We start from the raw sequence: 23,509 nt of genomic DNA on the forward strand, positions 1-23,509 counted from the left end.
GGTTAGTGTGATAGCTCCAGCATCTTGACACTTGAAAAGAGTGCATGCTTTATATGCTCCATATACAGTAAATCCCTTTTAAACTGCTCACCTACCCACACCCTTCTGGCAAAGATCACACAATTTATGTAACTATTACAACACAATGAATGCCTTCCTGGAGGGACTGTCCAAGTGTGTGACATTAATCCCATGTGATATCGTATCCCTCGCAGGGTTTACCTTCTCTTTGAGTGTGGCCATTAGAAACAGCTGTAAACATTTTTGTTGTTACATGTTGTAGGAGCAGTTGTTGGTGCTTTTCTAGCACAACCTGACCCTAACCCCCTTCCTTCTTTTCACTAGACCCCTGGGGCACGTGCACCGGCACATCAAGCTCCTGTGTTTGTCAGTGGATTAATTTAGATTGTTAATAACGGCAAAAGATATGATTTGTTGTTCTAATCCAGAATGTCAAAGCAGCAGTGGTTAGGGTTCATACACCAAGGTGTGCACATATGCACGTTGTAGCTGGAGCACTGCAGTGAGCATGCAGCAATCCATGTATTGTGCACAAAACAAAAGAAAGGAATGGACTGAGATATGAGATGGGGACTAATTTAAGTTTTTGAATAACACTGATGATCTTATATTGACTCAGACATTATTGACTCCTGTAGATGGACATGAGAAAATTCTTCAGAGGAGGCCACGACAGGGAGATGAGGATGACAGGTGAGATCTGGCTGTAGTTGGTAAACAAGACAACCTTCATTTAGTTTGCTACTGCATAACCAGGCACGGATGTTGAACGGATGTTGAAATTATAGCTCTGTACATCAGTGCATATGATCAATGCATATGACTTCTTAAAACGCTATTTATCAGTGTAAGAATACATAATGCATCACATGTTAACGTCAGACTACTCATTCTGCATTTAATGAATAGTCTTTAATATATTTTTCACAAAGTCCAAATATTGTTTGTTTGGTGAACCTGAGGAAGGAAGGGAGAGTGTCTGTGTCTGTGGAGACAGGTGTGTGACCAGCCATCCACTGCACAGAACAATTTCAGAGTAATTGGAGCATCAACATGTTATGTGGCCTTAAGAAAAAGAAGGACTCAGGAGAAGGCTGAAAAGAATTCCTTTCTTTTGTTTTGTGCACAATACATGGATTGCTGCATGCTCACTGCAGTGCTCCAGCTACAACATGCATGACGTGCATACTGTATGTGCACACCTTGGTGTATGAACCCTAACCACTGCTGCTTTGACATTCTGGATTAGAACAACAAATCAAATCTTTTGCCGTTATTAACAATCTAAATTAATCCACTGACAAACATAGGAGCTTGATGTGACGGTGCACGTGCCCCAGGGGTCTAGTGGTGCCTGTGGGCTTATATGTCTTTCACATGTAAACTAATTTGTCAGACAAAATATTGCCTATTGTGTTCGTAATAATTTTTACTTTGGTACATATTAAAACAATTTGTGTAAGATGTAAAGACTAATTTAATTATTAGCTACGGGTCATAAATGGCAGATCATAAATCTGAGCAAAATTCTTTTGGAGGTCTGTTGTAGGAAATATGATCAGAGCCAGATTCTCTTATGGCCTAAGTTACTGCTACAAAATGATGTCATCACTGGGTACAATAATAAAGAACAGGACATGTTCCAACAAGTTCCTCAGGACCTGTACAGCAGGAACAAAGGTGTCAGGAAGGATGCCAGAGAAGGGAATATCAGATAGAAATGAAATGTGACATAGTTGATATTAAAGTGTTTTAAAATTATGTGAAATGTCAACTACTTCAAAAATACTTCTGCTTTGTTTATAAAACATAAAAGCCAATTATAATTCTCCAAATAGGACAGGTGGCCTATTTGGTCCTCAGGCTTGTGCAGCATTAAATGCAAGTGTTCTAATAACAAACGCATACTAAAAAGAAAACTTGTAACTCCATTTATCATCACTGGAGTACTGATACTGTATATGATGATATAGAATAGACAGGAACTACAGTACAGCCTCTGGGGTTTCTACATAAAAACATGTACCATTAAATATAATACAGCTGCATTCCACAACATATAGAAACACGTGGAAGAATCCGAGATGAACATGCTGCTACTAGAAGATAACTTAATTACTGCCAGCCAGTCCAGAGAACAGCAGGAAGGAGACTGTCTTGGTGTAGCTGATATACCTGGTAGAACTTTTACTGTAGAAACCCAAGACATCGTAGTTGCACTTAGACAAGGAGACAGCAGTGAACTAATTTTGGCCACGATGAAGTTTGTAGCATGCTTAACCCTCCTCACCTCCGCTGTTTATGCAGGTCTGCTGAGAAAAGGACTAACTTGTTCACAGGTGTGTGATGCTTCTCATTGCCCTGTCCCACAAGTCTGTTACTATGGGCAGGTGAAGGACGGGTGCGGCTGCTGCCTGGTGTGCGCTCCCGGTGAGGGTGAAGCGTGCGTGGAGCAGAGCGGCGGCCTCTCCTGCGGCCACGGCCTGCGGTGCCTCTCGGTGCCGGGGACGGAAGGAGCACTCCACAGCTCCTGTGTGTGCGCCTCCTCCGGCCCGGTGTGCGGCAGCGACGGAAGGACTTACCCCAGCATCTGCCGCCTGAGAGCCGAGAACAGGAGAGCCAAGCTCGGAGAGACCGCCCCGGTCTTTCTGATCCAGAGAGGTCGCTGTGGTTTAGGTGAATTACTCTTTGCTTCTTTCTCCCACAACTTTTCAGAACACAGGACCAGCATTGTTTAAAATGGGAACAACAGAATATATTATATCTGAACGAAACAAAAAGTAAAAATGTATAAAGGTCGCCCATGAATAATGAAGAAATAGCCTAAAAACGAACAAACTGCTCCAACACACCACGAGTTCTAGGACACTGACAGCCTACAGGAGTTACCTAGATGGACTGTGGCCCTGTGGGGAAATATTGTGGAGTAGTGCAGTTAGATAAAACAGAATTGTATTGTAGCATTGTAAAGAAAGCTCGAAGACCAGAGCTTGTCTTTTTCTCACATCATTCACAACAAGTGAAACCGCACAGCAACACAACTCACACCAGGCACACTAACAATCCCGCCAACCCATAGCTCTATTACATTCTTGTGACGCCGCCAAGTGTATGGCCGCCCCCAACACTACAGTATATTTTGGTATAAAAAAAAGCCAAGAGAATAATCAAAAAATAAATTAGTTTACAAATGAGCTTGAGGCTGATCTTTAGTAGGCACTAGTAAACTGTACAGGCTAGCCTGACAGCAGGGGTCATAGTAAGGACATTTATTTTAGTTCAAAGAGCCCATGACATGCTTTTCCTTGTTTTCTGACTTATCTACAATGTTACAATAATGAATTATCATCTTAGGCGTGACCTAAACCTAAAAAAATCAAGTATACATATGTTCTAGTACTTCTATGCAGAAGCAACTTGGTTTATACACATCTCGCAAACTCTCACTCGCAAGACTTTATTTCTAATAAAATAGTTTAAGGATTTTCTTCAATGGTCATAATCTACAGGCCGTTGCATGTTCATGTGAGCTTGCCTGACATGCACCGGTGCCATTGTAAAAGCTGAATTTTTCGACTGTGCCCAGTTTTGTGGATATATTTTACCTCCTGCTGCTGCACTGTGACCAGAGGATGTGGAGAAAAATACAGGGCCTGAGGTTACTACATGTCTGGGAATGTTCACGTACAAGGACTCACTGTTTCACCTGACCGGGTCTAACCTACGATCAGCCAGCCTGTGAAGCCCCCACGGAGGTGAATGATCAGCTCATCAATGCTGGATTTGACTGTTTGGGGCCATGTGTGTCTGCTGCATGTGATGTTCTGCTAGTTAAGGAGCTGAATCTAATGATCCATGATGTTATTGTGGGTGCTACGCTACCTGTTGGAATTAATTTTGCTACTTTGGGACTGTATGTGGTCGTGTGGGAGAAGACGCAGCGACCACCGGTTGGATTTACTGACCTTGGAGCTACTTGAAAGGGAGTGATGTTTCCAATACTCAGTGGAACTTAACGGTAAATAAATAAAAAAAAACATGTTACATGTCTGTTAATGCCTTGTTTCTGTAACATTAGAGAGAATTGTTGTAAGGCTGGAGAAGTTACTATGTCTGCATTATGCCAGTTAAAATATGGGGTTTCTCACTTACCTGCGTTGTTTAGAGTGTTACACATCTCTTTTCATCAGTACATCAGAATCAGCTTTATTTGCCAGGTGTGTTGGACATGAGGAATTTGACTCTGGTACAAGGGCCAGGAGATTTTGGCCAAATAGTCACACAAAAGCTACAAAAATGCAACATGTTACATTTTGGTTTTTATATGGATTAAGCAAAGGAGAGGTTAGTGCTGTTGTAGCTTGATTTGGATACGTTAAAACAGAGCCAGGCTTGCTGTTGCCCCCCTGTTTCCAGTTCCTCTGCTAATCTAAACTGACCATCCACTGGGTGTAGTCTTTCTGGACAGATATGGTGGTTCAGTTTTGTCCATTCTTTTTTTAATGACCACAGTGATGTTATATCTGTCTGGATCTAGAACTGAATTAATTGTGTTGCGATAAAGGAGCCATTGTGCTCCAAAACATTCCCTTAAAGGGTAGAGATGTAAAATACACCTAGATTTTTTTAAATGTTTCTTTTGCGTGTGGCACTTAAACATTATATTCCTCTTACTTGAAAAGCTAATATTACAGAGACAGTGTAAGACTGTTGTATTGGATGAAAATGATCTTCAGTATATCTGGAATATGCATCCTACCTGAAAGGTTGATATAGTGTTCCTCAAATGTTCTTTATGCTCATGTTCAGAAGAGCAACATGAAAAAGTACAGTCACAAATTCTCTAGTGATGGTGTTTAATTCTCCTGAGGAAATCGCAGCAACTCACCGCTGTGCAAATATATCCTCTTAATTTTCCCATTCTGTCCAATTCATTTTCATAATGTGCAGTTTCTTATCATAGCTGAGGAGCAGAGGAGAAAGAATACATCATGTGTTAGACCTCCTGCTCTCCTGTGCAAGCAGGTATGCAAAAGCTCATAAATGCAGAAGAAGCATGAAGTAGAAAATGACTAATAAATGAGAAACACATACTTCTTTGGTGTTGACTTTTAATGAAGCCTGGTTACAAGTCACTGGAGGAAACCCATATGTGACCTTTGTGATAGACCAGGATGTGACCAGAATTAACTATGCAAGTTGGCCTTGCAAAATGGCGCATTGTCCTTTTCACTCTGTAGGGATTTAATAAAAGAAATATAATGCAGTCACCCAGTTCCCTGGGAACTACTTTAATGTCAGATAATTCCACATGTCGCAATTTACGGTCAATGCCAACATTTAATGCTATGGCAAGAAGTAGTGTGCTCTTTATGTAATGACACACAAAAGCAGGTTTGTGTGAGGTGGGGCATTGGATGGGTGTCAGATACCAGAGTCTAATGATTACAGTATTATGTAGTGTAACCAGAAACTTTCCCTATACCTGTAACTATATTGTACTTCACATGTACAAATACAATATAGAAAGCAAGAGTTTTTAAAATGTTGGCACTGGATATAAGAAGACGTTGTCATTGCATGTAATCCAGGGTTTTTCTGATTTGTATAACACTGATGCTTTTTTGCACAGTAAGATTGGCTGTGTCGTCTGTCACCACTGTTTGTCAGTTTCAGTTGCATTTTTGCAACCGCGTGGATATAATGTGAATTGGGGTGTGACAGAAGTGATAAAATAATATGCGTAAATTATCACAAAAGTATTTTAAAAGGGTGTCATATCATTATGTACTCTGTTTCATGTGTTGGTACTCTTTGTTACTGTGTATCTATATGTAATGTAAATCAAAAACCAGCTGTCACTAACATTATTTACGGCCCTACAGCAAAACCTCCAGACTCTAAATTTTTATGGACTAACAGCATCCACAGACCTGGCACAATACGAATGGGATCCTTACATAGTGTACTTTGTATGTGCTGTATGCTAAATGGTTTCCAGCAGAACGCATGCTGATTACATGTCAGAATTTATGTGACCTTCAGCCACTGCAGCTCTCACCAATCCACCAAAATAGAGAACTGTCAGGATTAACATTTTAGAGGTACTGCAGCTCTCACCAATCCACCAAAATGGAGAACTGTCAGGATTAACATGTTAGGGGCAGTTCTTCCACAGTGCAATAAATCTATGTTTTCCAGCATCACTAATGCACAGCATTTTCCCCAGCATCCACCATAATACCTAATAGACACTTCTTCTACCTTAAACCATTCATTCTGTCACTGGTTGGTTTAGTTTATTCCTATTAACTTTGATGTTGTCATTACATACAGAAGGTCATATCTTAATTTTCAGTATTATGAAAACTTCATGTTAAAGCTTTGGGAAACAATATTAATGTGGCAGTTCATTATACTATTCCAACTTTATTCATAGGCCCTGGTGCTCTCCACAGTCTGTCAATAAAAGCTGGGGTCACAGCAATATTAATTCACCAGTTTCACTGCAGTTTATATGAGTTCACAGTATGTGACATTATACATGATTGAATCTATAACCTTGTAAAGAAAAATTAAAAATAATACAAAAGGTCACACAGTTCTCAAAGGCTCACTTAAATGGCATTTTAATGATTGTGTACGATTACAATATGCACAAGACAGCATGAAATCATTTAAATGAGATACAGTTAGCAGATGTTAGAATGCTAAAATGCTGAACATGCTGTATTGTGCTGGACATAATTCTAAAATGATGAACATTACACTTGTCAAACATCAGGCATTGTGAGCATGTTAGTATGGTGCTGTGAACATTTATCTCATGGCTATAGACTCAAGTTTTAAAATAAAACCTTATAAAACACGATCATCAATCCCGGCGTGGCCAGAATGGGCAGTTTTCTGCACAACCAGGTTACGGTTTATGTAATTGTTTTGGGCAGGTTGTGACCAATTGGACTACTTTTTGAGTCATTTGGGTGGTTTCTTCCAATGAAACGCTAGGCTGTATTCCAGTGAATTCTAGTAAATCCAGCGAGTAGTGGGATTGAGATTGACAGGGCACTCCCTTATTTTCATTTATCCCTTATTTCAGTCATTATTCTGTCATTGTTCTGTGATTAAAGAGTTGCAAAAGCCTTCATCTGTTCATATTAATGACCTTGATTGTTTAATGTAACACTATCAATAAGAAAAGACTCATTGTCTTTTTTCAATAATTTTTTCAGTTGTGGTTTTAAGTTTGCCTAATTATACTGAAAGACCAGAAATGTAATGCATATACTGTATACAAATGTACTGTGGTTTTAGGAAATACTTTTTTTATACACCTCACTGTGTTGTTAAAGATGGATTATGGTGAGGCATCGTTCAGGTCAAGGGTGTAATAGGGAGCACAAGGGGCTCAATAATAATAAAATGGAAGAATTTTGTAGCCACCAGAGTCGAGCATCCAACCAAACAGAGTAACTGGGCAAGAAGGGTCTTGGTGAGGGAGGTGACCAAGTGCACAGCGGTCAGTCTAACAGAGCTTCAGAAGTCACGCCTGGGTGTATGTTTTGATTAGGCTACTTTTTGTCAGTCCAGTGTGACAACGCTGGTCAACTTCAGAAGTCACGCCTGGGTGTATGTTCTGATTAGGCTACTCGAACAATAGTTCGAGTGGTCTGTTCCATTTTATAACATTACAGTAATAGCTCACACAGTTGATAGTGATCAGCTGGAACGTCCCATCTGCAGACTGCCTTACAGTTCCCTTTAGAGCCTCACATAGATAGCTTTGACCTAAATGCAAATGTTTGCCAAAATATAGCTCAGTCAGTCAGCTTGTGTTACTAGATGACAAGTTTACTAGAAGACAAGATAGGGATCACCCAAGTCAGCAGGATTCTAGAGCTACACTGCTGTGTTGCTGAATCTGTAAGGTGTTGTAACATTTCATCTACTGTCTTGTATCCTCAAAGGAATACAACATTCAGAAAGTATGCGCTACAAGTTCAACTTCATTGCAGATGTCGTGGATAAGATTGCCCCAGCTGTGGTGCATCTGGAGCTGTTCCAACGGTAAAACTAAACCAAAGACAGAAAATTAAAAGGTTCACCTTCAGTGTTCATGCTCCTACAGGTACATAATGGTGTTTTGCCTTTCCTCTTGCTAGAGTGTCATTTTCCAGCGGGGAGGTCTCCGTGTCAAGTGGCTCTGGGTTTGTAGTGTCAGAGGATGGATGGATCATCACCAGTGCACACGTACTAAACAACAAGCAGAGGATAAAAGTCAAGATGAGGAGCGGTTTGCAGTACGATGCTACAGAGAAGGACGTGGACCAAAAGATGGACATCGCGCTCATCAAAATAGAACCAGATGTGAGTGCCTGCTGTTGCCAAGGGTCCTAGGCTAAATTATGACTTGTGTTTTCCTACTGTAGCATCAAAGAGTATTAATCCTACACACAGCTGGGTGGATGTTTAATGGAGAAAGACATCAGGGCCCACCAAAAGTAAGACTCTGTGCCTTTAGCATGTTCAATTTGTCATCTGAATTCTTCCGAGTGATATTTGGTCATAAGCTCAAAGCTTCAGCTACTTTGTGTGTATCAGTAAGTGCTGTGCAATATAAAATATGTAACTACTCAGACATGCTCTTACACAACCAGCTGCTTTGTATGGGGACTCTACTCCTGACCATTTCAGTTAGACTCCAACTCAGCATGAAGCACTCAACATTTTTAGTACCAATCTGAATACAAGAACACTATATCTGACTGTCCTAAGGGTGAAGGAAATATGTCTTTAAACAACCAGGGACTGGTGACAGCTGTACAATGCTATATCTGTCTGTGTTAGATTCCTTGCAGGAGTTCTAAAACCTGCCTAAAAGGCAAATTTGTCATGACAGAAGGCTCCATGCCCTGAGGATTGTGGCTATAAATTTGGCTGAGCAACCACCCCCAGAAATAAATGTCCCTGGCCTGGAATAAGAGGTGGCAAGTTGAGGCTTAGATTAGTTTATAGTCAACATAGTGTTGTTATTAATGTTGGCAGAATTGTTGCAATTCCTCCAGCTACCATAGGAGCATTGTTTAATGAGACAAACCTGAGTGGGAAAGGACAAATGACCATATGGATTTTATAGGACTAGGTTGGTGGACTTGTTGAAAGGAGCTATCAAGAGTAAGGAGGTGAATTAGTCATTTTAATTACGTACTAATAATGTTGACCTTAATATCAAGTGTATCCCAAAGAGGTACGTTGATAAGTACAATTCCTGTACAGTACAACTACTCACTAATTGAAATTTATGTTTCACAGTCATTTCTAACAGGCACAAGCTTCTCACTGAGATAATTTTATGAATGGAAGTAAACTTTACAACTGGGCCATGTTAGGAAAAAGTTTAGAATAAAAAATAAAGTAGTAATATTGTAAGGATAAAGTTGTAATAATCAGCCAAAACCACTCACAATATTTTTGAAAAAAAGATCAAATCAGGCATAGAGTTTTAATACTCCATACTGAAGAGGTGAGATTAGGTCAGGTTGCCTGTGTAAAATGAGTGGTGTTGATGACTTAAAACTATAGGTTTCAATAAATGCCTTGTAAGAGATTTCAAGATATTGAACTTAAAATGAAACCAGTTACATCATGTATGAGTTGACAGCAGCAGCTGGAGCAGTGCAGGGACATCTGAGCCAAAGGCAGCAGCCAGGGTATCGTGAAGTGGTTCAAGTTCAGTGGGCTTTATATAAATGTTAAGAAAGGCAGCCACAATCAAGTGTTAGATACGGCAGTTTGGTGTGATCTCAGGTAAAAGAGACCAGTATTGACTGTTGGTAGGAGTCAAGATGTGATCTAGAAAGGCTTGCCTGCTGACCCTAAATAGTCAAATAATATTACAATGCCTAGGACAGTAAGTAATGACATTATTTCTCCCAGCATGTGTTCCATTCCTGACAATGATTCCTTATTTATGGCTTGTCATGTTTTTGCATTTTGCTGCAGACTCCCCTGCCTGTGCTGCGTCTCGGCCAGTCCTCAGACCTGCGTCCCGGTGAGTTTGTGGTGGCAGTGGGAAGCCCTTTCTCCCTGCAGAATACCATCACCACTGGCATTATTAGCACAGCGCAACGCAATGGCTTAGAACTGGGCCTCAAGGACTCTGACATGGACTACATCCAAACTGATGCCACCATTAATGTCAGTGAAACAGTTTGCTGCTGCATTTTATCTCTCGACAGTTTTTGTTCTAAATCAATAATGAGCAAAAAAAAAAATGTTTTTTGTTTTTGTGATTCACAGTATGGTAACTCTGGTGGACCTCTTGTCAACTTGGTAAGAGAATTATAGTGCTATATCATGTGTAAAGGGAAATATCATTCCATTTGCATATTTCTTACCCTCTCTGCTATGTAGGCGATCGTTCTTGTTTTATTTATAACGGTGAGAGCTCAGGTCATGATTTTGTTTTATTTAATACCCAAAGTCCCCAGTCTACAGCCTCTGGTTCAAGATTAAGCCTCCCTCACAGTATTTTAAGACAAGACCTGATTATGGAGGCCTTTGCATTGTTACTGTTGAATCAAATCATACGAATGGTATATTCATTTATCAAGGCTGCTGCCTCCAGTTTTCTTTCTCCAAACATGCAGTTCTCTCTAAAGGAAAACAGTTGCCATACCGACGGTAAATAGTCCTTCACTGTAAAAGCACAATTACCAAGTCTTTAATAACTATATTATATGAAATGGAAGAATATGAGACATACAACTGCTGCTGTTCTGTTTCTTCATGTAGCAGAGCTATTTAAACCACCGAAGCATTTAAGACCACTGTCACATGGCTCGCCTTTATTTCTGTGTTTAACAGGATGGAGATGTAATAGGCATAAACACTCTGACAGTGGCAGGAGGAAATTTTTTTTTCCTTTCTGCAGATCAGTTCCTTGCTGAATCCTACAACAGACAAGTCAACGGTGAGCAAGCGCTTATGTTGGTGCTGTTGATTTAGTTACATTCTGTGGGAATTACTATATGAGCTAATTCATTTATTCATTCATCTGGTTTCAGGAAATGTGTCTCAAAAAAGGAAATACATAGGTATCCGAATGCTTCAACTCTCACCATCGTAAGTAAACATCAAAAAACTTATTTCAAATATACCACACCTTCACTCAAGATTCTGAGCCAAGCTAGCAGCTCCATGAGGCTGAGCCATGGATGTATTATAAAAACTGGACTCCAACATTCATTCATTTCATTTTTAATAATCAACACACACTAAAGTCATTTTCTAGGCTAAGAAAGAATTAAAGATATAAAACCTTTATGGTTTTATCTATAAGAAAAATACTTTTAGGGGCTGCAGATGGAAATGAATGCCTTTATAAAATGTCCTAGTAATTCAGTCTGGCTCAGTCTGCTAGAAATGAATGTATGTCTATGTAGAGACCTGGTAAGTGATGAAAACAAGTGTGTGTGTGTGTTTTTGTGTGAGACCTTGTTTATATACTTGTGGGGATGGAGCACACACACACACACACACACACACACACAGCTTTGTGGAGACCAGCAGGTGTAAGGTTAGAGCAAATGTCAGCTTTGGTTAAGCTTAGGTCAGGGTAAGGGTTAAGGTTAGTAGCACTTCTGGTTTTGGTTAGGGTAAGTAAGGGCTAACCCCACCAGACCTCTCCCTATTGTCTATCCTGTCTACCCTTGCTGTCCAGTAAGATTCATGGGACTCCAGAAACAGATTAAAGTCTGGCCAGAGGGAGTTGCTCCCACACTGCATGTTTAAAAACACAGCTTTCTACGGGCATGACACTGATCAGGGGTAATACACAGAGACTGTGAGGACAAGCAGTAAGAGGGCCTGGTGGGACTATGGGGGTTGGTGGTAAGGGAAGCAACTGATGAGAAGAGTGTTCAAACCAGTTTTCATGGCTATGCCAGTAGTGATCACAGGTCCTGAGCCCAATGGATGGAGGAGAGGAAGCCTGAGATCAAACTGGAGCTGGAAAGACCTTGTTAGGATAGTATAAGAAACTGATACAGCAGATTTACCACAGATGGCAAGTAGCTTAGCTGAAATTTTGACTTTGGTCTGACTGCTCCAGAACTGTCATGGAAGGGGGGGAGTATCACTATCAACCAAATCATCACCTGATTCAGATGTGTTCAGCTGCAGTTCAGGATCCCTAACTCTGCATTAGACTGAATTAAGGTGACTGAGTGATGAGCAGCTGGATGGGTTAATGAGGTATAAATGACATGTACAGGAGGTGGAGGTGTGGCTGAGGAGAGGTCCTGCTCCCAAACCAAATGATAGTGTTATCTCATTAGAGGTTTGGAGTAGCTTTGCATATGGCATGCAGTATGTAGACTAATCATCTAACAAACATATGAAAATCATGTTCCACTTATTATTTTCAATATTTTAATTACATTTACAAACTTATCTCACTTGGAATAATCTTTGTACGTTTCTCTAACACACAACCACAGTCACATTGTACTTGGATTATTTTTACAACATAGCATTTTTTAAAAGACCAGAATGACCAAAAATACATACTGTAGGATACATGTTTATATTTTTGTAATTTTTTTTTAAATATAAATAGAAGTGTGTTAGGGCTCCACAGGCAAACCGGTGCATGGTAAAAGGCTAATCCATCTTCATGTCCACTGTGTGTCCAGTTTGGTCCAAGATCTCAAGGAGCGTGATGGTGAATTTCCAGATGTGAGCTCAGGGGTTTACATTTATGAGGTAATACCTGGAACAGCTGCATCCAGGTAAGGGTCAAGCTACAGTCTCTTATATAGAGTGGTGTGAAAAAGACATTTCACTCACCTTGCATCTCCACAAGCACGGTAGAATATCACATCATATGCTTGTAACTGATATTAGCTGCCAGTGTTCTTTTTTTTTAAATAAATTAAATCCACCCCTCATATGATGGATGTAGACATATTGGTAGTGAATGAGAGAGCCATCACCTTTACTGATTTTAAGAAAATTTAAAGGTGCAATCACTATTAATCACTATTAATAAGTATTTTATATTGTAATGAATGATTATGTGCAGGGTCCAAACTTAATATCAGCCAAGTGCCACACTTGTATTCTGTGAAGATCAGCCCCTCCTCTGCCTCTGATTGGCTTTCAGAGCCAAGTGCAATAATATACTTAAGGTCACACATGTGAGGGATGCAGAAGCTGAAAAATGGGCAGTGTAATCAGCTGAATTGATTAAAACAGGAGAATTAGTTATAAAATAATTTGTGTAGGCACAGTGTGACACCTTTTGCTCAAGTCTGTCTCACCAATTATGTGACCGTAGCCAGATTAACTGATTAAATTTTGATTGATATAGTAAAAATAATTTTGCTTCAGATTTTGCTTTGGGCTCTTGGTGTTGTTGGTGTTCAACATAATACTTATCACATTATTTTGGCTGGTAAAAATATTTGGTGGTGGATTTATTTTTCATCTACTGCCCATCTTGGCTGGTGAGTTAAAAGGTTAATTTCGTACCCTGACTATGTGTTATGTGAAAAGTGTTGCTTGTAGTGAGAAACCTACAAAGACACAAACAAACAAGCAAACAATCTTGCTGTTTCCCTCAGCTCTATACTGTTTTGGGTCACTCTCACCGCTCTCATGTGAGGTTTCCAGCCACAGCAAGAAGCTGTTTTCAACAACAACAAAAAAAAACCTCTGATAAAACCATTGTTCACTACCTGTTCAAAGTTAGCATAGAGCTGCTAAACATAATAAAGCTTTTAGGAGTTAAAGAGCCAAATAGTCATTACTGTGACAGTGCTGGTTCACACAGAGCAGCATTAACATTCATTTGGTGTCAGGAGTCTAGCTGTCTGATGAGCAGGAAGAGCAGGGTTGGGTGATACATCTCTGTGGATTCATCAGTAACAAAAGCTTTTACACTACAAATCTGTCATCACCATTGCTAATAAAGAATACTGACTAGTTTTTATGCTGGATTTTAGTAATTGTTTTACATACTATATACTAGGGTTTCAGTTTAAAAGCCCTTAACCATAGCAATGTTAGAGTAATCATTAGCCTTAAAAATAATAACAAGTCCAGTCCTAACTGACACACGCACATGAAATTATTCATGTTATTTGCTTAAAATGTTGGTTCTTTGTGACATTATAAATATGCGTATTGTTCCCATATGTGAGTTTCAGACTAAGCTAATCAGTATGATGCATAGTAAGAGCTCGTGAAAGCACTAGGTTTTACAAATGCAATAGTAGCGCAGTGAACTGGCATTTGATGGCCTCAGGACATTTTTGGAGGTGTGGAATAAGATCATCCATGTAGTTCTCTAGGCTCAGATTGACCTGTGGTCCAGTTACTCAGTATAATTGTGCTTCCCACAGGCAAAGCTCTGACATCTTTCTCTTGGTGAAGACAGGATCTCTTTCTTTCGCTCCGATGCTTTAGAGTCACATCATTCTGAATAGTCCAGCGCCACACTCACACTGTAGCCTTGAGCTTTGTACAGCATACAGCAATAGTCAAATATACAACCATTACAGCAGATGATGTCCATTTATTGTCACTGTATCCCAGCATCCTCACTGTTATCTGATCCAATCTTTCATCCTGCTCTTGCATTTTTTTTTTATCAAAATGATCATCAGAAAGTGTAAATGCCTTAAACACAAATGTCAAGTAGTGCAGTGCCCTATAAAGCCATAACCCCACCACTTCTTTACTTTGTCTCTTATGGTGGAAGGGACCTTAAACAGCAACAGATTTGTTTAAAGATTGGTGATGTTTCCCTTTGGGTGGGGTGTGTTTTAATAAGGCTTTATGAATGGCACTGTTTTCTCCACAGAGCTGGCATGATCGGTCATGACGTCATCATTGACATTAACGGGCAGTCCATTCACACCACTCACGAAGTGAGCAAAGTCGTCCAGAGCGGCACCGTGCTTTCAGTGGTGGTGAGACGAAAGGACAGGGATGTTATGCTAACTATCATTCCTGAAGAGATGGACTGAAATGAATGGCAGTAAGTGTCAAAAACAGAAAAAATATACTTCGACCACTGGACTGTCAAAGCAGCAATGTGCCATGCATTACTGGGTTTGTGTTATGACTACACCTGGATACCAAAGATAGTAGCAGCAGGGAATATTTCAGTGATTCAAGATGTCAAGGTGTAAAAACCACATTTAGTCAGTTCCTCAGAACTGCTAGGCCTTCTGTCTAGAGCTGCAGCTTTATGCAGGTGGTCAGCAATCCCAGAAGATGGAATCATCTGAGGTGAAGACACAAATCCATCACATGACCCAACAAGACGTCCTGTTGTGACTGACAAAGGCAGCCATACACAATTGCAAACACACACCAGTGATCACAAATTAGATTATACAACTGGATATTTAAAGGTCCATACACCCTTTTTTTTAAATAAAAAAGCAGTGAGAAGGAAATGGAGAGTAAAATTAGACCAAAACAGCTATGTACTAGAGGTGGGAATCTTTGGAAAACTCACGCTTTGATTCGAATCTTGCGGTCACAATTCAATTCAACAGTTTGATTCAATTAAAAAAAAAAAAAAGAAAGAAGAGTACTATATTTTGGTTCTTACTCTAGTGATTTGTGTCCTGTGCCCATCAAAACTAAGTACTTTTACATACTGCTAGTATGCATGTTCTGTCAACATTAATACAAACATTGATTTTTAGCATTTGTGAATCGATTTATAATCATAGAAGATATGAATCACGATTATAATGTGAATTGATTTTGTCCTCCCACCCCTACTATGTACACCTGCTGCAGTAATAAACTCCAGAATTTGCTATAAAATAACTCCAGGAATGACCTGAACATCACAAACTGGTGGCTAAAAGACGAGTTAATTTAAATTGATGCAGATGGCCATGGTTTTATTTTCTCTGTCTGTACTCCAGTACAGTGCACCAGCAGTACATCCAGAGACAATGTACCAAATATTCTGGCTAATCCATAGGCCCCACTAGGAAGTATCACACTAGCTTACTCTGTGGATTATCCAAAATAACAAGGACACTGGGCCTCAATCAAGAACATTTTGATATTCTTCCCCTGAACCTCTCTTACTTTTTTGTCAGGGTTGCTCATGTTCTAAGTCAGATTCACACTCACTCAACTCTTAAATGACATGTTGTAAATTAACATGATGAATGAGATGAGATTTCATCATTATAATTGCCCCTAAAATGTAAGGCTGTCTGTTTGTGGGCAGGTTTCATTCACAAAAATGCTACAGGCTTTCACATGCAGTGAATAGCTGTTTCTAAAGCATAGTTGTCCATGTGTAATGTGAGAAATAGTCAGGTTTTCTGGTGAAATCAAGTAAGTTAATTGTTTATGAGCTGATCACAGTCAGTATGAACTGACTCTGGTAGCAGCCAAAAAGGATTTGAGGGGAAGCAAATTCTGTCTCTCCCTTTGTACATACACTATATTCTTATCAAGCATGCTGATATATGCTGTATTATGAATAAATAGTAGTGTCTACCTATCATTAGGCCAGTATCAATAACCTCAGTGCGTACAGTATGGTGTATTCCTTCTTGCACCAGCTTGAAAGGTAAAACCTTCTGCAGGATCTTCTCAGGACCTTCCACACAGCCACTGCTGAATCTGTTTTTGGCAGGTATTTTGCAGTTTGGATCTGCAACCACTTGAGAGGAACAGATTCCAGTGGACTGTCAAGTCAGTTGAGAAGATAACTTGCCTCTCTCAACTTGTCTCTCCACCATCCTCCCATGACATTATTCTGGGGTCAGGAAATGTGCTAGAAAAATCATCACTGACCCCTCATACCCTGCCCATCATATGTTTGAATTGTTCCCCTCCAGAAGGTGTTTTATGGCCTAAAACCAAAAACCACCCACCATACAGTAGGAACAGCTTTGTTCCCACAGGCCGTCTCTCTCATGCACAATAAACTGAAACCCTTTTGTGCTACCTCACTTTATAAAGAACTCCACTTTTTTGCTATATGCCTGTCCTTTATTTCTTCTAATTAATATTATTATTATTACATTATATATTATATATATTGTATAGATAGATAGATAATTCTGATTCTGCTGTATGTATGTAAATGTGGGCATTTTTGTACTATAGTACATTTATTTCTTTGATACATCTCATCTGAGTACTCAAATGTAATAAAATATTAAGAAAAACATAGATGGGTGAAAATATAAAGAATAATCCAACATAAATTATCTTTGTGAAGAGACTGGTTGATTGCAGCTGTCTGTATTATCAACATGAAATGCCCTCACATGCCATTTATTTTCTTTACATTCAACACATTAGTTACTGTAGCTTCACAAACTGGTGTAACCTTGATATCAGCAGTTTGTGTTTGCATGATGTCCCAGATGAGTACTGATACTTTACATGTAAATCAAGGTGTTCAACCTGTGTTTATGGGATCTGTCTCACCTCATCTGTGATAATGATTTTGATATGATACTGACTGAAAACTGAGATAAGGCTGGGCTTTTTGTGCTGAGGGAACTGGTAGTGTGTTAGCAATTAAGAAAAACTATAATTATAAATAACTACAAGTATAATTAATTATAAATAACTGGACTGCAATTAATGCACCATCTAATAAAGAATGGGTCTCTGAAACATAGCTTTTAGAATGCAAAGTAATGAGGCGGAATACTGAGACAGGGACTGCAGTGTAGGAATATTTCTATAATAAAATTTAACTTACATTTGTTTTCTGTTAAGCTGTTTTCTTCTCTCTGACTGTGCTGTTTTGGTACAGTGCCTATATAAAAAGTATTCACTCATCCAATTAAATAAAAATATGTAATGGGAAATAAGTCACTGCATAAATATTCACCCCCTTTAAAATGACTGACCTAATTCAACACAGGTCCCACCCATTGGTGCTAGTAGTCCCACAGTTAGTGATTAGGGATCACCAGAGTGCAGTGAATGTGTCTCAGGTGATTGTAGTATAAAGCTACCTGTGTCTAGAAGGTCCAGTCACTGGTTAATCAGTATTCCTGGCTACCATTACACCATGAAGACAAAAGAACACTCCAAGCAGCTCAGAGAAAAGGTTGTTGAAAAGTATAAGTCAGGGGATGGATACAAAAGGCATGTGGGAGACTCCATGGTCAAGTGGAAGAAGGTTCTTTGGTCTGATTAGACCAAAATAGTGCTTTTTGGCCATCAGACAAGACACTATGTTTGGCAGACACCAAACGCTGCACATCACCACAAACACACCATCCCCACTGTGAAGCGTAAGCGTGGTGGCAGCATCGTGCTGTGGGGACACTTCTCAGCAGTCGGCCCTGGAAGGCTTGTAAAGGTAGAGGGTAACATGAATGCAGTAAAATACAAGGAAAATCCTGCAGGACAAACTTATTCAGTCTGCAAGAGAAGATTTATTTCCCAGCAAGACAATGACCCAAAGCAAACAGCGAAAGCTACACACAAATGGTTTAAAAACAACAAGGTGAGTGTTCTAGAGTGGCCGAGTCAAAGCCCAGATCTCAATCCAATAGAGAATTTATTGCTAGACTTGTGAAGGGCTGTTCACCCCCGATCCCTGAGCAACCTGGCAGAGCTTGAGCAGTTTTGCCAAGAAGAATGGAGTAAAATTGCAGTGTCCAGATGTGCAAGCCTGATTGAGACCTATCCACACAGACTCAGTGCTGTGATTGCAGCCAAAGGTTCATCTACTAAATACTGACTTGAAGGGGGTGAATGTTTATGCTGTCACTTATTTCACAATACATATTTTTATTTAACTGACATTACTTACTGTAGAAACCTGTTTTCACTTTGACATTAGAGATTTTTTGGGAATTTTTTTTTCTTTGTTAATCTAAATTATATTGACCATGATGGATTTATAAAATCAATAAAAGGGTAAACATCCAAGGGGGTGAATACATTTTATAGGCACTGTATGTACAGTATGTACTCTATGTAGGTAAGACCAATGAGAACTGATAGATAGTGTTTGATAGTTAAGGGGTTGGGTTAGACTTGATAATGGGTTTGAGGGGTTAAAGGACACGAGCTAATTTTGACAGTTAATACTGTTTAGTAATAACAAAAATGTTATAGAGTATGTGCAACCCTAGATACATTCAAATATGTCAGGGCTAAGCTTCTGACCTTCGCTGAACCTTGAACCACTCTTGTAGGAGCATACCCAGTCCAACAGTGATGTTTTAAAATTTATATATTACAAAGTTCTATGGCACAGAGATATAAGATTAGGTGTTACACATACCACATAATATTTGTTAGATACAGTCATTGTTAAACATATGTGCCATAGACCTCCACTGTTGTTCAAAACCAATTAAAAACATCAGGGAAACACTGCTGCACTGGTTGACACGTTTATTCATTGTGAAACATTAGATCCTGATGTAATGTTGCCCCAAAGGGTCCAAACTGTTGTAACTTCTTATAACATCTGAAGTAAGCAAGAGTGAACGGGCCATGAATGAGATCTCTGGATATTCATAACAAATATTAGGGTCTGGTGTTTCATAATGAGGAAACACCAGTGCAGCAGTGCATGTGTTTAAGTTTTTGAACAACAAATGAGGTCTATGGCACAGACAAATAAATTAATCCAAGACTGACAGATTGACAAACAATAAGCATGAGTCAGGGTAAACTATTATTGGTTTTATTCTGTGTATGGGGACTGTTGAACCTTTAGCTCTGCCCAGTTTTTTGTGCAGCAGAGCCAGAGAAACTGCATTTTTACTGAACACATTCCTTATTAAAATCCAATGCCTACATTACACACAACGTTATCCCTTATGCTCCATTCAACAGTTTGATCTGAGATTTGGGTCTGCTATATTAGCAGCTAGCCCAGCACCTCAAGCAGAGGTGGAGCTACAGAAATCACTTCTTGCAAATTTCAGTCCACACCCAGAGATTTTTTTCCCTTTCTAAATTTGTTACTGTCAGATCCAGCTGTCGCTGACTAAAGTGGCATCACTTGAGCACATGCCACAAAAGATTTTATACAACTTCTTTCACATATGTAGTACTTAACAACACCTGCAACCTTATTTTGGGGTGCAAAATAGCTTGAGTCCCTCTTTCAAATAACAATAACAATATTTTATGAACACCAATTGCTATTACAAGCTGACAGCAACTGCTAAGAAATAGTGTAATAGCACAACGTGAAGAGAAGAAAACTTCAAGTAGTTAAAAACAATCAGTAGTATAAATTTCACAGCAATGAAGGAACTTTAGTTGCTCAATTAGCTATTCCAATCTTGTATCTTGAATCACTAGCATGAGACAACAGTATCTTTCACTGACATCCTACCCTGAAGAAATCACAGCCTATTAAATCTAATCAGAGAATTAAGAGAACACACTGTACCAGAAACTTTTAATTGAGTCATAAGGACTGTGAACAGTGACAAATACAACATGACACACTTTGGATTCCTTCTCACCATTTCAACAGGGGAGACTAGGTTTTCCAGGAGCACATTTGCAACAAGGGCACAGGAAAGATAGCCAGCAGGACAACCTGCATATCATTCTCTTTTCATTAAACTGTTCTTTTAGTTCAGGAGAAATGAGACAAATAAGATTATATCTGAAAAAGACATTATTCCTCAAATGTTCCCAGGAGCATGTCTGACTCAACACATAAAACATAAGGCAAATAAATAGTAAAGAGTATAAAATCCTTCCCAAGTTGAACCTCTGGTCAGCAGATCAGTTCATCTTAACAGGCAGAAACCCCAGAACAGGAAGCTTTGAAACAGGCATTAACACAGTACGATGCGTTTTATACTGACATAGGGTCATTCAGCAGAATTAGATTTGGATTTAGGAAAGAATTACAGCTAACAATGACATTCAGATTAAAGATCCTGTATAGGGAAAGTGGGTTATACCTTTTTCTAGATGTGTAAGACAGATATTGCAATATTGCAACATTTAAATCATAACTGCATTGCTTTCCTCGACCGATGATGTTTAGGCAGTTGAAAATACTGACTGCTAAATGCAAACCGCTGCTACTGCTGGATCAGAATAGTGGACACGCTGATGATCACGTCTTCACCTTTTATGATAAGACCTAAATGGGTTTATGAATCCTTAGGTAATAAGATCTGCTCTGACGGAGCACATAAAGCTTCAGTTCAGGTAAAGACCAGACGTTTAACAAAATGGAAGGTGAAGATTTGAATATTTAATGTAAGGCCTGAACCGAGCAGCATAAAGTCAGTGAAGACCAAAATTTGTTTTAGTTTGACACACTTGGACAGTCGGGCTCTTCACCTGAATGCAAATGAGGGAAATGTTCCAACACAGAAGAGATCTAGTTTGTTTGCTTTTGTTTTGTTTTTTTAGGAATTTACAGCTCGTGCCAAAACATTCGAGTCAATATTGAAAAGCACGAAATCATCACCTTGTCAACCTGACTGATGTGATCCCTATCCCTCTCTAGTTCTGTGTTGCTTGAGGCTGCAATGTTAAGTACAGTTGGAACACATTAAAGTAGCAGAGAAAATTCAGAATTCAGAACGCCTCCAGTAGAAGAGGAGGCAGCTTTGACCCTTAAAAAGGGTCAAAGCTGGGCTGTCTAGTAATTTCAAGAAGGATAGAAGCGATAACTCAGTGTAGGATGTTGGCCTCAGGAAATGGCAGAATACTTCTAAGATCACTTCTCAAGAGTTTAACTGGAACAGAGGACTCCAGGCCAGTACGCAAAACCATGCACGTGAACACCTTTAGCTAGGTTGTCTCACTCTGCAGTCAGCGAACAATGTGAAATAAGTGTAGAAGTTTTATGTAGCAGCAGCAAATGGTGCATCAAGAATGACTTGTGTTCATTACTCAAACCCCAAACTTTCCAGGAGATGAAGGTTCATGAGTCCACAATGGCTTTACTACCAGCCTAAATGAACCAAACTGACCCCGATGTACTTCACTTTTCAGTGTAAGATGAAGGTCAGTTTTCACTGCTGTAGTTCAGTTCTGAACCAACCATCTTTAGGTCCAGGTTGTGTTCACTCTTCTTACAAATAAACCAAGAGGAGTCCAACTGTCATCCTTGATCATCGGTGTAGCCTGGGCCTGTGTGGGGAAAACCGATTCTAAAGGCTGACAGCAAATCACACAGCACTTTACTGAACCTTGTGTGTTGCTTTATGTTCTTGAAACTCATAAGAAATAACTGATTTTGAGTATTACCTGTATACACTGCAACTGGGCCTTTTATATCATGGTGATAAATGAGGAGAAAGGAAGAAAAAGTATCCCTTCTTTTTACTCACCTTTAATTGAAGAACTGTTTAAATCCAGTGATTTAAGAAATAAGGTCACATTTGTTTTAATTTTCTGATTTATCAGAAAATGACATACCATATGTACTATCATAAAATCTTACGGATGGTTGTCTTGTTTCCATACTGCACCAGAGTCCAGTTAGAAGTGGACCAAAAGCCTCCACATGAGGTGATCACAGTCTGGTTGCTGTGTTCACAGTGGCATTAATACCAGCCTTATCGAACCAAACCGAGAAAGCAAATGCACTAGAATTTGTTAAAACTAATCAAACAGGTGTGAATGCATCCTTAGGATGCTTTCTGCTGCAGATTAAACAACTGGAGGAGACCCTCCTTATCAGGCATATCAGTCTGGATCCAAGTCAACTCTGGTGCAATTTGTGTGGATTTTACTATTTTATGATGATTAACATGTAATTTTAGCATGAATTCAACACTATTATTGAATCCATATACTGATAGTGAAAAGAAAAGAAAAGAAAACAATCATAAGTAATATACGTACACTCACTGGCCACTTCAGTGCAACACTTCCACCTTAACATCTACGTTTATGGTAAATGGACTGTATTTATATAGCGCTTTTATGCACTGGCCAAAGCACTTTACAGGGAGATTATACACCATTCACCCATTCACACACACATTCACGACAAGGCTGCCACACAACGGCACTAGTCAAGCCACCAGGAGCAATTTGGGGTTCAGTGTCTTGCTCAGGGACACTTAGGCATGCAGGGAGACCGGGAGTTGAACCACCAACTTACTGGTCAGGAGACAACTGCCCTACCTCGTGAGCCACAGCCACCCGTTTAGAGGTGTTCCTAATATTCAGAGCCTCTCCTGTATGTAGCTGGGGAGGACGAAAATATAGATACCTCAGAATATAATGTAGTCCAATACAACACCTCCTTTAACTATGACCTCAATAATAAACATTTATGACAATTTCACCAAAAACTAAAAGACTGAGCTTCATAAACACAGACATTAAGGGGGAAGTATTGCACTGAAGTGTATATTAGGTACACTTGTACAGTTGTAAAGTGAGTGGTGAGTGTATATGTATGGTAATTCATATGTAACCATGGTAACATGGTGATCCCCCCCACACACACACTAGTTAAAACAGAGGT

The 23,509-nt window shown here is 39.5% G+C and overlaps 1 protein-coding gene across 2 annotated transcripts; it reads left to right on the forward strand.

Annotated features, from left to right (window-relative positions):
• The first annotated feature begins 2,022 nt into the window (after positions 1 to 2,022).
• On the forward strand, positions 2,023 to 15,659 carry htra4 (HtrA serine peptidase 4). Of its 2 annotated transcripts, XM_020599289.1 has the most exons (9): positions 2,023 to 2,697; positions 7,989 to 8,088; positions 8,184 to 8,388; positions 10,024 to 10,218; positions 10,321 to 10,353; positions 10,888 to 10,993; positions 11,088 to 11,145; positions 12,717 to 12,812; positions 14,888 to 15,659. In XM_020599289.1, exons 1-9 carry the CDS (start codon positions 2,106 to 2,108, stop codon positions 15,051 to 15,053), a joined length of 1,551 nt encoding a protein of 516 aa, XP_020454945.1. In that variant the 5' UTR covers positions 2,023 to 2,105; the 3' UTR covers positions 15,054 to 15,659. The 2 variants fall into 2 exon arrangements, with proteins under 2 accessions (XP_020454945.1, XP_020454944.1); XM_020599288.1 differs by having other exon boundaries at positions 10,024 to 10,353.
• The last annotated feature ends 7,850 nt before the right edge of the window (positions 15,660 to 23,509 follow it).

This window comes from Monopterus albus, unplaced genomic scaffold, assembly GCF_001952655.1.
Source record: "Monopterus albus unplaced genomic scaffold, M_albus_1.0 scaffold40.1, whole genome shotgun sequence".
Classification (NCBI taxonomy): Eukaryota; Metazoa; Chordata; class Actinopteri; order Synbranchiformes; family Synbranchidae; genus Monopterus; species Monopterus albus.